At 39.0% G+C, this 17468-nt stretch overlaps 1 protein-coding gene across 1 annotated transcript in view; it reads left to right on the top strand.

Annotated features, from left to right (window-relative positions):
• Positions 1-17468, top strand: part of LOC131496456 (ankyrin repeat domain-containing protein 26-like) — a 102296-nt gene that overhangs the window by 57609 nt on the left and 27219 nt on the right. The window contains 5 exon segments of the mRNA XM_058702014.1: positions 3362-3432; positions 3763-3856; positions 7987-8019; positions 12585-12637; positions 12977-13070. Coding sequence (XP_058557997.1) covers positions 3362-3432; positions 3763-3856; positions 7987-8019; positions 12585-12637; positions 12977-13070 — 345 coding nt within the window.

Raw genomic sequence — 17468 nt, 5'->3', positions numbered from 1 at the left:
ACTTTTGTCCCCTACTAAACAATGTTTTTTAATGATATCTCTATTACGATGAGGCAAGCTGGATCAAATCAGAAGATAATGTTTAATGGAATGTTTCAGATAATTGTCTTAGTTCTCATCTTCACTTTTGAGAAGAATGCATATTGATTTCAGGAAGACATGTACAGAAAGATCACTTAACAAACCACTTGAACTTCGGCATTTCCTTCATTTTCTTTGCCTTTTAGACATATTGTCAAAGCACGGAAATATTCAGATCATGTGTAGTATGGACACCCAAAAGCGAGAATTAAGAACATTCTCTGTGTCCTGCCATTGGGTTTTTTTAAAGCTATTTTGAGGTACAATACACATACCATAAAAATCACCCATTTGCCACGCACAGTTCACTGTCTCTGTGTACACTCGTGCAACCATCACTGCCATCAAGTAGAATGTTTTCCTCACCCTGAAAGGAAACCCTTCCCCGTTGCCCCCAGCCTCAGGCAACCACCAGTCTACTACTTGGTCTCTCAATGGCGTTGCCTCTTGTGAATATTTCATATAAATGGAGTCACACAACGTGTGGTCCTTTGGGACTAGCTACCTTTACTTAATGTTTTCTGGGTTCATCTGTGTTGATTACAGCTTATATCAGTGCTTCATTTCTTTTTATTGTCAACAGTACTCCATTGTGGGTTAAGGCCCTTGTTCATTCATCAGTTGATGGACCTTTGGGTTGTGTCCACTTCTTGCCTATTAATACTGCTGCTTATGAACATTTATGTAGTTCTTGTGTGGACATCCGTTTTTAATGTCTCTGCCATCAGATTTTATCCTCTGAGTTAATTGGGTTGATTTCACCATCTCTCAGCCATTACTCATGCTGTCCTTACTGTCTTTTTAGTTTCTGTTCCCCTTGAGTAAACCTATGTTATTCAGACTTGGCTCACAGTCTCCTTTCCAAGGAACTTTCTCTGACTGTTCTAACTCCCATTAGCTTTAACTCTCTTGACACTTGTCATCTAGCCTGTGCAGAACAATTTAGTCCTTTATTTGACATTATTTTTATTTTTTCATGACAGGTAATTCCGTCTTCCTAAGTATAAATTTAAGGGATAGTAATATTTGATACGTGTGGTACTTATCCTTGTATAAATTGAAAATACTTTAACCTAACAGTTTTTCCGATAAAATTAAGTACTTTATGCCGTATCAATAAATTCTTCTTGGAAACATTGGTATAACAAAGCTTTTATTCTAAATGTATGCTAAGAAATGAAATACTAAATTGAGGGGTGCTGGCTGGCTCCAGTCCTATCAGAGTCTGCCTTTGGCTCAGGTCATGATCTCCATGTTCTTGAGATGGAGCCCTGCATCGGGCTTTCTGCTGTCAACAGAGCCTGCATTGGATCCGTTGTGTCCCTCACGTTCTGAGCCACTCAGACTCGTGCTCTGTATCAAAAAATAAACGTTAAAAAATGTGTGTATATCTCTATACACACACACACACACACACACACACACACTTATAGAAGTAAAACTATTAATGAAAGCACTTAATCAAATAGAGGAGAAATGTTCAATCAAATGTTTAGGTTTTTTTCCCCTCTCACTATGAAAAAGCATGCTAAATTTGTCTTTCTTTCTTACACAGCCAGAACTGTGATTTACAGATTTGTATCACTTTACCAATGCAAATATCTGGGGACAGCTTTTCTGATATGCTTTTACCACAAACCCTTAATCTCTTCATCAGAGTACATGCTAAAGCAGCCTAACGTAAAGAGTATGGACATGAAATGATTGAGGAACTTTAGTTTCTCAAGACTCGTTTGTTTCCATGTCATTGGCTTTCCCTTGCCTCTGATGGTCATGTAAAGGATCTACTACTCAGTCAAGGATGTGCTATTTGTACCGTAGTCTGTGAGCATTCTCCACTCAGTGGTATAGAGAGGAAGTAAGTTAAAATGATTATAAGTGGAAAAAAGTACTGTTGGCTAGTGGCATTGGCAAAGTTTTTTGAAGTACTGAGGAGAGATTCTGGGCCTCATGCTCCCCATTTGCTACCACTTGCGGTGGAATGAAGAATAACCTCAGTATAATTTGTATAGGGGAAAACTTGTTTTGGCAGGCCACCTGCCTAAACTATCACATTGTATTGGAACACAAACTACAGCAACAATAATCATGCTACATGCAGACACTTAGAGCTGACCATGTGCCACGTACCCTTCTAAGTTGTTCATCTATTATTTCCTAATGTAATCTTCCCAACATCCCAGTGGGGTAGATACTATTATTTATTTTGAGATCACTTTTTTAAAGTCCTTTGTTTTGAGAGAGACAAAGAGACAGAGAGACAGAGAGATTTTGGGGAAGGGCATGTAGGGAGAGAGAGAAAGGGAGAGAGAGAGAATCCCAAGCAGGCTCCTCACTGTCCATGCACAGCTCGATGTGGGGCTCAATCACATGACCCTGTGATCATGTCCTGAGCTGAAATCAAGAGCCAGACACTGAACCGACTGAGCCATTCAGGTGCCCCAGTAGGTGCTATTATTACCTTCATTTTACAGATGCAGAGATTGAGACATGGAAGTTTTAGGTAGTGTGCTCAAGGTCATACAGCTCATAATGAGCAGAACTGGGGAATCAGACCCAGGCATTCTGGCCCCTACTAGGATATTGCTTCTCAAATTCTTCCATGAAATATCTTGTCACTGAAAACAGTGTGTTCAGTTTCACAATCACGAGAATAGGAACGTAATTCACCTATGTGAATATGTAAAATCATAGTTGATGTGGTGCTTGGAATATGAAAATAGAAATGTTTACCATAAGGTAAATTCCTATATTTCCTCCATTTGACCAATAGATACATTTGTACATTTATGTGATCATATATAATCTAAAAACATTAACAACGTTATGTTTTTGTAGGAGAGTAAGGTTGGTAAACTATTCTGTAAGAGTATTGAAACATTTCATCTTTGTAGGCCATAGTCTCTGTTGTAGAAGCTGAACTCTTTTGTTATGACCTCAAAGTAGCCATCAATCAGCATGTAGAGGAGAGGGTGGCTGGCTCCAAAAATATTTTACTTACAAGCGGCACTTGGGCGGGTTAGTTGGCTGAGGTCCTGACTCTTAATTTCCACTCAGGTCATGATCCCAAATCCCACATCATGAGACTGGTCATGAGACCGAGCCCCACATCAGGCTTTGCCCTGAGCTAGCAGCCTGCTTACCATTTTCTCTGTCTCTCCCTCTGTCTCTCTTCCCCACTTCTGCATGCTCTCTCTCTCAAGTCAAAAAAAATTAAAGAAACAGATGATGGTGTTCTACTAGATTTTCAGTGGTTAAAATTATTTTTTCTCTATTTTAGTTGCAAGAAGAACAGGAACGACATGGAGAGGCCGTAAGATATGCTGCGGAGAAGAAAGATCATGTGCAAAAGTATAATTTAAGCCTCACAGAAAATAACTTGTTTATTTATAAAGCAGATAAACAGTGTAGTATGGGAAATGTATTAGTTATGCCAGTATATCATTGTTAAGCTGGATACAAATTCCAGCTTTGAGCTATTTTTAAATGCAGAATTGTGGCATATTATCTCTCAATTTTGCACCTTATCCACAAAACACAATGAGAAAAATGGCACAATTCCGAAATCTTCCTCTTGACAAAATTTTAAGGATTTCTGTAATACCCTCATTTGTTCAGAAAGTATGTGATGTTGTTTTAAATTTATGTGTGAGAATAATTATCTTAAGATCTGCATTTTAGGCTACAGGTTAAAAATGCCACACAAGAAGCAACCATCAAACATCAAGCGGCCCAAATTCAATATCTTGAGAGCAACGTGATAAAGACAAGTTTGGTAAGTCGATCTCTTAATGTCTATCCTACTGAAAAGGAATCAGTATTTCACTAGTAGTAGTACATAAGAATGTTTTGGATCCCATGGAAAATCTCACTGCTGCAAAGGTTTGGTTGATATTGTTCCTACTTGCTACTAGTGATGTAATTCTTCTATATAGATGAAGTTGATTGAACTCATAAAGTAATGATGTTTATAGTGAGATTTTCATAAAAAACATTGTGAGAATCTAAAAAAAGCAACATTTTATATATACCACATTGAGCATTTGTTTTAGTCCACCTTTGGCTACTGTTAATAATGCTGCTGTGAACGTTGGCATACAGATGTGTGAGAGTCCCTGCTACTATTTTTCAGCGTGTTTCAAACGTCCCCAATCTTTGAGTGATCATTTGAATTTGAATTCTGACATTCTCTTGTAATCTCATCCCTTCAGTGAGAGTTTGAGAACGGTTATTTTAATGATGATTTGTTGTAATTTGTAATTACAAGTTTGCAATTTATTCTCTTCATTAACAATGACTGGCAGATCATTATGCAAACGTCCTTCTCAAAGGAATGGACTTTTCTCCTTGTTGGATTTTGTAAAGGAAAAGAAATGCCATTGAAAAAGGAGAAATGGCTGCTCTGTCAGGGTCTTACCTAGTAACATAGTGCTCCTACCATTACAAGTTCAGACTCATTTTTTTTTTTCCATTCACGTGAGTTAATCAGACTTTCAGAGATTTCACAATTCAATCTCAGAAAAGACTAATGTGCCATTCAGGATTCTCATTAATTGATATGTAGTGAAACCACAACTGTTTTCCAAGAAGAACAGTTAATGTCATCCCACTCTCACCCTCGTTTGGAGGATGCTCATTGTAAATCGTAAGTGGGAGCAATGAGGTAGATACACTGACCAACTTGTTTCTGTCAGTCACAAAAGCTATATAATATACATGCAAGTTTCATTAGGCAGCTATACCCGTCAGGGGAACTAGAACATTCTGTTGACTGGTCCTTTTTGTGGCTGAAGAGACATTGAGAATTACTCCTTTTCTAGACGTCTTATTAATGAGTCACATTGTATTAGGGAACTTTTCATGCGAGTAACATGATACTGGGTTGATCAGTCTTCTATGAATGAGAGTGCTAGGCATTGTCCTGCTGTGTCCTAAAGAAATCATTAAGGTCTCAAAAACTATAATCTGTAAGGATATCCGAAACTGATGAAGCTTATTAAAGAATAACGAGGGATTTTCTGTAGATCCCTATAGAAATGAATTAGGGTTATGGCATGAAATTATCTGCCACTTTAAAGTGTTCCCTGTGAAACAAAAAGATAGCTTTCAGCCAACTCAGTCCATAGCTCTGACTTCTCTAGAAAGTCCTTATCTCCTGAATCCCCAAACCAGGGGCTACCTGGGTGAAGATATTTGATGCACACAATTTTGAGGTGAAGAATCTGGATTGGGAAGAAGAGGTAGCTCTAGCCAACTTAACATTCCTAACAATATAGTCAAGTATGGGTCTGAAAAGAACTTCAGAAGACTTCTGTAAGTTGAAATCTCTATGGATGAAGAAATTACTCAAAAGGAAACAAAGGCAAACCAGTGATCATCCCGCCCTTGTGATAAATGTCGTGTTATAAAAAAAAGCGAGACAAAGTATGCTGGTCAGCATCCTAAGGGTAAGGGTGCTCCCTAAGACTCAATAAGAAAAACACACTCAAAGTAACACCGAAAAGAGTCCAAATAAAATGTACACGATTAGCTGTCTACAAAGGTACTCCATGTCAAGTTATGATTTTTTGAGTGCGCGGTTGAGGATGTTGTCTATGAGCACCTAGATGGAAGAGCAAAAAGTACACATGGCCTAGGTAAAGGGGCCAAAGCTGGAAATGTGAATTAGAGAATCTGGTTTTGAAGCCTTAAGAGCAATTCAAAACACAGATAGCAAGGGGCAAGGACTTAATGTCAGGGGTTGCCGTACTTCAGAAATAAGGTGTGGTTAAAAGAGCAGAGGGATGGCATGGTCATTTTTCTCACCTGCTGCTGAAAAGTGAAGTAAGCAGGATAGAGACCTTAATAAAATTAAAAAAAAAATAAGGTGTTCATGATGACCTTCAAAATGTCTTAGTGGAATGACAGGAGTGAAAGTTAGATTTTAGTGTAAAAGAAGGAAATAAGTGAAGAAAGCTTGAATCTGTGGATGAGACGATACATTAAGGAATATTCGAGTCCACTGCAAGGGGAGAAGCAGCGTGATAGATGGACAAAGCTTCAAAAGTTAAGCAAATGGTTAATAGAAAAGGAGAAATTGAAATCTTTCTTCCTTATGCAGCTGGTGCTGTGATTTACAGATGTGTAGCACTTTACCAACTGCAAAGCTCTGGGGCCAGCTTTTCTGATATGTTGTTACAAAACCTTAATCTCCTCATCAGAGTACCTGCTAAAGCAGCCTAATGTAAACAGTGTGGGCATGAAATGATTGAGGAACTTTGGTTTAGCAAGACTCCATTATTTCCATGTCAGTGGCTTTCCCTTGCCTCTGATGGTCATGTAAAGCATCTATTACTCAATGTAAGAGGTGCTATTTGTACCGTAGTCCGTGAGTATTGTCCACTGAGTAGTATAGAGAGGGAGTTAGTTAAAAGTATTATAAGTGGGGAAAAAAAGTACTGTTTGCTAGTGGCATTGGTGAAAGTTGTGTGAAGTACTGAGGAGAGATTCTGGGCCTCATGCTCCCCATTTGCTGCCACTTGCGGTGGTATGAAGAATGACTTCAGTATAATTTGTCTAGGGGACCACTTGTATTGGCATGCCACCTGCCTTAACTATCTCATTGTATTGGAACACAAAATACAGCAACAGTAATCATGCTAAAGGCATACACTTAGAGCTATGTGCCACGTACTCTTCTAAGTTGTTCACATATTATTTCCTAATTTTATATTCCCAAGATCCCAGTGAGGTAGATCCTATTATTATTTATTTTTCAGATCACTTTTATAAGATTCTTTATTTTGAGAGACAGAGAGAGAGACAGAGAGAGATTGTGGGAAGAGCAGGTAGGGAGAGAGAGAGAGAGAGAGGGAGAGAGAGAGAGAGAGAGAGAGAGAGAGAGAGAGAGAGAGAATGCCAAGCAGGCTCCTCGCTATCCACGCAGAGCTGGATGTGGGGCTCAATCACGTGACTCTGAGGTCATGTCCTGAGCAGAAATCAAGAGCAACACGCTGAACCGACTGAGCCACTCAGGTACCCCAGTAGGTGCTGTTATTACTTTCATTTTACAGATTTAGAGACTGAGACACGGAAGTTTTAGGTAGTGTGCTTAAGGTCATACAGCTCATAACCAGCAGAATTGGGAATTCAGACCCAGGATTTCTGGCTCCTACTAGGATACTGCTTGTCAGACTCTTCCATGAAATATCTCGTTGTCACTGAAAACAGCATGTTCAGTTTGATAATCACGAGAACAGCAATGTCATTCACCTATGTGAATATTGAAAATCATAGTTGATATGGTGCTTGAAATATGAAAACAGAAATGTTTACCATAAGGTAATTTCCTATATTTCCTCCATTTGACCAGTAGATACATTTGTGTTTTTATCTGATCATATATAATTTAAAAACATTAACAATGTTATGTTTTTGTAGGAGAGTAAGATTGGTAAACTGTTCTGTACCAGTATTGAAATGTTTTCGGCTTTGTAGGCCATAGTCTCTGTTGTAGAAGCTGAACTCTTTTGTTATGCCCTAAAAGTAGCCATCATTCAGCATGTAGAGGAGAGTGTGGCTGGGTCCAATAAGATTTTAGTTACAGGGGTGCTTAGGCGGCTTAGTTGGTTGAGCGTCCTGACTCTTAATTTCCACTCAGCTCATGATCCCAAACCCCACATCATGAGACTGGTCATGAGACCGAGCCCCACATCAGGCTTTGCCCTGAGCTTGCAGCCTGCTTCCCTTTTTCTCTGTCTCTCCCTCTGACTCCCTTCCCACTTGTGTGTGCTCTCTCCCTCTCTGTCTCTCTTTCAAGTACAAAATAACAACAACAACAAAAAAAACCATTTAGTTACAGAAACAGGTGATGGTGTTCAACTAGATTGACAGTATTTGAAAGTATTATTTTTTTCTTTATTTTAGTTACAAGAAGCACAGGAACGACATGCAGAGGCCGTAAGATACGCTGAGAAGATTAAAGATCATATGCTAAAGTATAATTTAAACCTCACAGAAAATAACTTGTTTATTTATAAAGCAGATAAGGAGTGTACTATGAGAAATGTATTAGTTATGCGAGTATATCATTGTTAAGCTGGATACGAATTCCAGCTTTGAGCTATTTTGAAATGCAAAATTTTGGCATCTTATCTCTCAATTTTGCACCATTACCACAAAACACAACGAGAAAATTGGCACAATTGCCAAATCATCCTCTTGATACAATTTTAAGAATTTCTGTAATACCCTCACTTGTTCAGAAATTACACGATACAGTTTTAAAATTATGTGTGAGAATAATTATCTTAAGATCTGCATTTTAGGCTAAAGGTTAAAAATGCCAGGCAAGAAGAAACCATCAAACATCAAGCGGCCCAAATTCAAGATCTTCAGAGCAACTTGCTAAAGGCAAGTTTGGTAAGTCGATCTCTTCATGATTGTCCTGAAAAGGAATCCTTATGTCACTAGTAGTAGTACATAAGAATGTTTTGGATCATATGGAAAATTTCACTGATCAAAATATTTGGTTGATATTGTTTCTTCTTGCTACTAGTGATGTAATTCTTCTCTATAGATGAAGTTGATTGAATTCATAAAGTAATGATGTTTGTAGTGAGATTTAAATAAAAATATTGTGAGAATCTAAGAGCAACATTTTATATATACCACACTGAGCATTTGATTTAGTCCTCCTTTTGGCTATTGTATATAAAGGCGCTGTGAACATTGGCATACAGATGTGTGAGTCCCTGCTAATATTTTTCAGCATGTTTCAAACGTCCCCAGTCTTTGAGAGATCATTTCATCTGGCATTCTGAGTTTCTGTTGTAAACCCAACCCTTTAGTGAGAGTTTCAGAAAGAGTTCTTTTAATGATGATATGTTGTAATTTATAATTACAAATTTGCAACTTATTCTCTTCATCAACAATGACTAGCAGGTCATTATGCAAACGTCCTTCCCAAAGAATATCCTTTTCTCTTTGTTGGATTTGGTAAAGGAAAAGAAATGCCAGTAAAAAAGGAGAAATGGCTGCTCTGTCAGGGTCTTACCTAGTAACATAGTGCTCCTACCATTGCAAGATCAGAAACTCATTTTTTTTTCCATTCACTTGAGTTAATCAGCCTTTCAGAGATTTCAGAATTCAATTTCAGAAAAGACTAATGTGCCATTCAAGATTCTCATTTATTGATATGTAGTGAAACCCCAACTGTTTTCCAAGCGGAACAGTGAATGACATCCCACTCTCACCCTCGTTTGGAGGATGCTCATTGTAAATCGTAAGTGGGAGCAATGAGGTAGATACACTGACCAACTCGTTTCTGTCAGTCGCAAAAGCTATATAATATACATGCAAGTTTCATTAGACAGCTATACCCATCAGCAGAACTAGAACATGGTGTTGACTGGTCCTTTTTATGACTGAAGGGACATTGAAAATTACTTTCTTTTCTATACGTCTTATTAATGAGTCACATTGTAATAGGGAACTTTTCATGCGAGTAATAGGACACTCTGTTGATCAGTCTTCTATGAATGACAGTGCTAGGCATTGTCCTGCTGTGTCCTAAAGAAATCATTAAGGTCTCAAAAACTAAAATTTGTAAGGATATCCAAAACTGATGAAGCTTATTAAAGAATAATGGGGGATTTTCTCTACATCTCTATAGAAAGGAATTAGGGTTATGGCATGAAATTACCTGCCACTTTAAGGTCTCTGTGAATCAAACACTGAAGATTGCATTTGGCCAACTCAGTCCATAGGTCTGACTTCTCTAGAAGGTCCTTATCTCCTGAATCCCCAAACCAGGGGCTACCTGGGTGAAGATATTTGATGCACACAATTTTGAGGTGAAGAATCTGGATTGGGAAGAAGAGGTAGCTCTAGCCAACTTAACCTTCCTAATAATATTGTCAAGTATGCGTCTGAAAGGAACTTCAGAAGACTTCCGTAAGTTGAAATCTCTATGGACGAAGAAATTACTCAAAAGGAAACAAAGGCAAACCAGTGATCATCCCGCCCTTGTGATAAATGTCGTGTTATAAAAAAAAAGCGAGACAACGTGTGCTCGTCAGCATCCTAAGGGTAAAGGTGTCCCGTAAGACTCAATAAGAAAGACACACTCAAAGTAACACCAAAAAGAGTCCAAATAAAATGTACACGGTTAGCCTTCTACAAAGGTACTCCATGTCAAGTAATGATTTTTGAGCGGACGGTTGAGGATGTTGTCTATGAGCACCTAGACGGAAGAGCAAAAAGTACACATGGCCTAGGTAAAGGCGCAAAGCTGGAAATGTGAATTAGAGAATCTGGTTTTGAAGCCTTAAGAGCAATTCAAAACACAGATAGCAAGGGGCAAGGATTTAATGTCAGGGGTTGCCGTCCTTCAGAAATAAGGTGGGGATAGAAGCGCAGAGGGATGGCATGATCATTTTTCTCAGCTGCTGCTGAGAAGTGAAGCAGAATAAAGACTTTAACAATTTTTTTTTAAAAAAAGGTCCTTTATGACCCTCAAATTTTCTTAGTGGAATGATTGGATTGAAAGTTAGATTTTAGTGTAAAAGAAGGAAATAAGTGAAGAAAACTTGAATCTGTAGATGAGATGATTCATTAAAGAATGTTCGAGTCCACTGCAAGGGGAGAAGCAGCGTGATAGATGGAGAAAGATTCCAACTTAAGCAAATGGTTAATAGAAAAGGAGAAATTGAAATCTTTCTTCCTTATACAGCTGGTGCTGGGATTTACAGATGTGTAGCACTTTACCAGATGCAAAGCTCTGGGGCCAGCTTTTCTGATATGCTATCACCACAAAGCCTTAATCTCTTCACCAGAGTACCTGCTAAAGCAGCCTAACGTAAACAGTATGGGCATGAAATGATTGAGGAACTTTGGTTTAGCAAGACTCCATTATTTCCATATCAGTGGCTTTCCCTTGCCTCTGATGGTCATGTAAAGCATCTACTACTCAGTCTAGGCGGTGCTATTTGTACTTCGTGAGCATTGTCCACTGAGGGTATAGAGAGGATGTTAGTTGAAAGTATTATAAGAGGAAAAAAAAGTACTGTTTGCTAGTGGCATTGGCGAAAGTTGTGTGAAGTACTGAGGAGAGATTCTGGGCCTCATCCTCCCCATTTGCTGCCACTTGCGGTGATATGAAGAAGAATAACTTCAGTATAATTTGTCTAGGGGACCACTTGTATTGGCATGCCACCTGCCTAAACTATCTCATTGTATTGGAACGCAAAATACAGCGACAGTAATCATGCTAAATGCATACACTTAGAGCTGACTATGTGCCACGTACCCTTCTAAGTTGTTCATGTATTATTTCCCAAATTTATATTACCAAGATCCCAGTTAGGTAGATACTATTATTATTTATTTTGAGATCACTTTTTTAAGGTTCCTTATTTTGAGAGAGAGAGAGAGAGAGAGAGAGAGAGACAGATTGTGGGGAGGGGAAGGTAGGGAGAGTGAGAAAGAGGGAGAGAGACAGAGAGAGAGAGAGAGAGAGACAGAATTCCAAGCAGGCTCCTTGCTGTCCACGTAGAGCCCGATGTGGGGCTTAATCACATGACCCTGAGATCATGTCCTGAGCAGAAATCAAAAGCAACACGCTGAACCGACTGAGCCACTCAGGTGCCCCAGTAGGTGCTGTCATTACCTTCATTTTACAGATGCAAAGACTGAGACATGGAAATATTAGGGAGTGTGCTCAAGGTCATAGAGCTCATATCCAGCAGAATTGGGAATTCAGACCCAGGCTTTCTGGCTCCTACTAGGATACTGCTTGTCAAACTCTTCCCTGAAATATCTCGTTGTCACTGAAAATAGCATATTCAGTTTCATAATCACGAGAATAGAAATGTCATTCACCTATGTGAATATTTAAAATCATAGTTGATGCAGTGCTTGTAATGTGAGAACAGAAATGTTTACCATAAGGTAATTTCCTATATTTCCTCCACTTGACCAGTAGATACATTTGTATATTTATCTGATCATATATAATTTATAAACATTAACAACGTTATGTTTTTGTAAGAGAGTAAGTTTGGTAAACTATTCTGGAAGAGTATTGAAACATTTTCGGCTTTGTAGGCCACAGTCTCTGTTGTAGCAGCTCCACTCTGCTGTTATGACCTAAAAGTAGCCATCAATCAGCGTGTAGGGGCGAGTGTGGCTGGGTCCAATAAGATTTCAGTTACATGGGCACTTGGGTGACTTTGTTGGTTGAGCGTCCTGACTCTTAATTTCTGCTTAGGTCATGATCCCAAACTCCACATCATGAGACCGGTCATGAGACCGAGACCCACATCAGGCTTCACCCTGAGCTTGGAGCCTGCTTACGAGTTTCTCTGTCTCTCCCTATGACTCCCTTCCCCATTTGGGCGTTCTCTCTCTCTCTCTCTCTGTGCCCCACTAAGTAAAAAAAAAAAAATAACATTTGGTTACAAAAACAGGTGATGGTGTTTTACTAGATTGTCAGTAGTTAAAATTATTTTTTTTCTTTATTCTAGTTGCAAGAAGCAAAGGATCGAGAGGCAAAGGACATAAGATATGCGGAGAAGACGTAAGATCATATGCAAAGTATAATTTAAACCTCACAGAAAATACCTTATTTATACAGCAGATAAGCAGTGTAGTACGAGAAATATACTTGTTATGCCAGTATATTATTGTTAAGCTGGATACAAATTCCAGCTTTGAGCTATTTTGAAATGCAATATTGGGGATATTATATCTCTATTTTGCACCTTATCCACAAAACACGAGAAAAATGGCACAATTGCCAAATCTTCCTCTTGATACAATTTAAAGAATTTCTGTAATCCCCTCATTTGTTCAGATATTATATGGTATTGTTTTACACTTATGTGTGAGAATAATTATCTTAAGATCTGCATTTTAGGCTAGAAGTGCAAAATGCCAGACAGGAAGAAACCATCAAACAACAAGCCGCCCAAATTCAAAACCTTCAGAGCAACTTGTTAAAGACAAGTTGGGTAAGTCGGTCTCTTAATGTCTGTCCTACTGAAAAGGAATCCGTATTTCACTAGGAGTAGTACATAAGAATGTTTTGGATCACATGGAAAGGCTCACTGATCCAAATATTTGGTTGATATTGTTGCTATTTGCTACTAGCGATGGAATTTTTCTATAGAGATGAAATTGATTGAACTCATAATGATGTTTATAGTGAGATTTTCATAAAAACATTGTGAGAGTCTAAAAAAGCAACATTTTATATATACCACAGTGAGCGTTTGGTTTAGTCCACCTTTTGGCTACTGTTAATAATGCTGCTGTGAACGTTGGCATACAAATGTGTGAGAGTCCCTGCTAATATTGTTCAGCGTGTTTCAAACTTCCGCACAATCTGAGTGATCATGTCATCTTGAATTCTGACTTTCTCTTGTAGTCTCAACCCTTCAGTGAGAGTTTGAGAACGGGTTATTTTAATGATGATTTGTTGTAATTTGTAATTACAAGTTTGCAATTTATTCTCTTCATCAAGAATGACTAGCAGGTCTTTATGCAAACGTCCTTCTCAAAGGAATGGACTTCTCTCTTTGTTGGATTTTGTAAAGGAAAAGAAATGCCAGTGAAAAAGGAGAAATGGCTGCTCTGTCAGGGTCTTACCTAGTAACATAGTGCTCCTACCATTGCAAGTTCAGAAGCTCATTTTCTTTTTCCACTCACTTGAGTTAATCAGCCTTTCAGAGATTTCACAATTCAATCTCAGAAAAGACTAATGTGCCACTCAGGATTCTCATTTATTGATATGTAGTGAAACCCCAACTGTTTTCCAAGAAGAACACTTAATGTCCTCGCACTCTCACCCTCCTTTGTAGGATTCTCATTGTAAATCCTAAGTGGGAGCAATGAGGTAGATACACTGACCAACTCGTTTCTGTCAGTCACAAAAGCTATATAATATACATGCAAGTTTCATTAGACAGCTATACCCGTCAGGGGAATTAGAACATTCTGTTGACTGGTCCTTTTTGTGGCTGAAGAGACATTGAAAATTATTTTCTTTTCTAGACATCTTATAAATGAGTCACATAGTAACAGGGAACTTTTCATGCGAGTAACATGACTCTCTGTTGACCAGTCTTCTATGAATGAGAGTCCTAGGCATTGTCCTGCTACTGTGTCCTGAAGAAATCATTAGGGTCTCAAAAACTAAAATTTGTAAGGATATCTGAAACTGACGAAGCTTATTAAAGAATAACGAGGGATTTTCTGTAGATTCCCATAGAAAAGAATTAAGGTTATGGCATGAAATTGTCTGCCACTTTAAGGTGTTCCCTGTGAAACAAAAACTTAGATAGCTTTCAGCCAACTCAGTCCATAGCTCTGACTTCTCTAGAAGGTCCTTATCATCTCCTGAATCCCCATACCAGGGGATACCTGGGTGAAGACATTTGATGCACACAATTTTGAGGTGAAGAATCTGGATTGGGAAGAAGAGGTAGCTCTAGCCAACTTAACCTTCCTAATAATATTGTCAAGTATGCGTCTGAAAGGAACTTCAGAAGACTTCCGTAAGTTGAAATCTCTATGGACGAAGAAATTACTCAAAAGGAAACAAAGGCAAACCAGTGATCATCCCGCCCTTGTGATAAATGTCGTGTTATAAAAAAAAAGCGAGACAACGTGTGCTCGTCAGCATCCTAAGGGTAAAGGTGTCCCGTAAGACTCAATAAGAAAGACACACTCAAAGTAACACCAAAAAGAGTCCAAATAAAATGTACACGGTTAGCCTTCTACAAAGGTACTCCATGTCAAGTAATGATTTTTGAGCGGACGGTTGAGGATGTTGTCTATGAGCACCTAGACGGAAGAGCAAAAAGTACACATGGCCTAGGTAAAGGCGCAAAGCTGGAAATGTGAATTAGAGAATCTGGTTTTGAAGCCTTAAGAGCAATTCAAAACACAGATAGCAAGGGGCAAGGATTTAATGTCAGGGGTTGCCGTCCTTTAGAAATAAGGTGGGGATAGAAGCGCAGAGGGATGGCATGATCATTTTTCTCAGCTGCTGCTGAGAAGTGAAGCAGAATAAAGACTTTAACAATTTTTTTTTAAAAAAAGGTCCTTTATGACCCTCAAATTTTCTTAGTGGAATGATTGGATTGAAAGTTAGATTTTAGTGTAAAAGAAGGAAATAAGTGAAGAAAACTTGAATCTGTAGATGAGATGATTCATTAAAGAATGTTCGAGTCCACTGCAAGGGGAGAAGCAGCGTGATAGATGGAGAAAGATTCCAACTTAAGCAAATGGTTAATAGAAAAGGAGAAATTGAAATCTTTCTTCCTTATACAGCTGGTGCTGGGATTTACAGATGTGTAGCACTTTACCAGATGCAAAGCTCTGGGGCCAGCTTTTCTGATATGCTATCACCACAAAGCCTTAATCTCTTCACCAGAGTACCTGCTAAAGCAGCCTAACGTAAACAGTATGGGCATGAAATGATTGAGGAACTTTGGTTTTTTTTTTGTTTGTTTTTTTTTTTTTTGTTTTTGTTTTTTTTTTTTTTCAACGTTTATTTTATTTTTTGGGACAGAGAGAGACAGAGCATGAACGGGGGAGGGACAGAGAGAGAGGGAGACACAGAATCGGAAACAGGCTCCAGGCTCTGAGCCATCAGCCCAGAGCCTGACGCGGGGCTCGAACTCACAGACCGTGAGATCGTGACCTGGCTGAAGTCGGACGCTTAACCGACTGCGCCACCCAGGCGCCCCGAGGAACTTTGGTTTAGCAAGACTCCATTATTTCCATATCAGTGGCTTTCCCTTCCCTCTGATGGTCATGTAAAGCATCTACTACTCAGTCTAGGCGGTGCTATTTGTACTTCGTGAGCATTGTCCACTGAGGGTATAGAGAGGATGTTAGTTGAAAGTATTATAAGAGGAAAAAAAAGTACTGTTTGCTAGTGGCATTGGCGAAAGTTGTGTGAAGTACTGAGGAGAGATTCTGGGCCTCATCCTCCCCATTTGCTGCCACTTGCGGTGATATGAAGAAGAATAACTTCAGTATAATTTGTCTAGGGGACCACTTGTATTGGCATGCCACCTGCCTAAACTATCTCATTGTATTGGAACGCAAAATACAGCGACAGTAATCATGCTAAATGCATACACTTAGAGCTGACTATGTGCCACGTACCCTTCTAAGTTGTTCATGTATTATTTCCCAAATTTATATTACCAAGATCCCAGTTAGGTAGATACTATTATTATTTATTTTGAGATCACTTTTTTAAGGTTCCTTATTTTGAGAGAGAGAGAGAGAGAGAGAGAGAGAGAGAGAGAGAGAGAGAGAGAGAGAGAGATTGTGGGGAGGGGAAGGTAGGGAGAGTGAGAAAGAGGGAGAGAGACAGAGAGAGAGAGAGAGAGAGAGACAGAATTCCAAGCAGGCTCCTTGCTGTCCACGTAGAGCCCGATGTGGGGCTTAATCACATGACCCTGAGATCATGTCCTGAGCAGAAATCAAAAGCAACACGCTGAACCGACTGAGCCACTCAGGTGCCCCAGTAGGTGCTGTCATTACCTTCATTTTACAGATGCAAAGACTGAGACATGGAAATATTAGGGAGTGTGCTCAAGGTCATAGAGCTCATATCCAGCAGAATTGGGAATTCAGACCCAGGCTTTCTGGCTCCTACTAGGATACTGCTTGTCAAACTCTTCCCTGAAATATCTCGTTGTCACTGAAAATAGCATATTCAGTTTCATAATCACGAGAATAGAAATGTCATTCACCTATGTGAATATTTAAAATCATAGTTGATGCAGTGCTTGTAATGTGAGAACAGAAATGTTTACCATAAGGTAATTTCCTATATTTCCTCCACTTGACCAGTAGATACATTTGTATATTTATCTGATCATATATAATTTATAAACATTAACAACGTTATGTTTTTGTAAGAGAGTAAGTTTGGTAAACTATTCTGGAAGAGTATTGAAACATTTTCGGCTTTGTAGGCCACAGTCTCTGTTGTAGCAGCTCCACTCTGCTGTTATGACCTAAAAGTAGCCATCAATCAGCGTGTAGGGGCGAGTGTGGCTGGGTCCAATAAGATTTCAGTTACATGGGCACTTGGGTGACTTTGTTGGTTGAGCGTCCTGACTCTTAATTTCTGCTTAGGTCATGATCCCAAACTCCACATCATGAGACCGGTCATGAGACCGAGACCCACATCAGGCTTCACCCTGAGCTTGGAACCTGCTTACGAGTTTCTCTGTCTCTCCCTATGACTCCCTTCCCCATTTGGGCGTTCTCTCTCTCTCTCTCTCTGTGCCCCACTAAGTAAAAAAAAAAAAATAACATTTGGTTACAAAAACAGGTGATGGTGTTTTACTAGATTGTCAGTAGTTAAAATTATTTTTTTTCTT

The sequence above is a fragment of the Neofelis nebulosa genome, chromosome 15 (assembly GCF_028018385.1).
Source record: "Neofelis nebulosa isolate mNeoNeb1 chromosome 15, mNeoNeb1.pri, whole genome shotgun sequence".
In the NCBI taxonomy this organism is placed as follows: domain Eukaryota; kingdom Metazoa; phylum Chordata; class Mammalia; order Carnivora; family Felidae; genus Neofelis; species Neofelis nebulosa.
The sequence above is the reverse complement of the archived record's forward strand: the minus strand, read 5'-3'. Positions and strand labels throughout refer to the sequence as shown.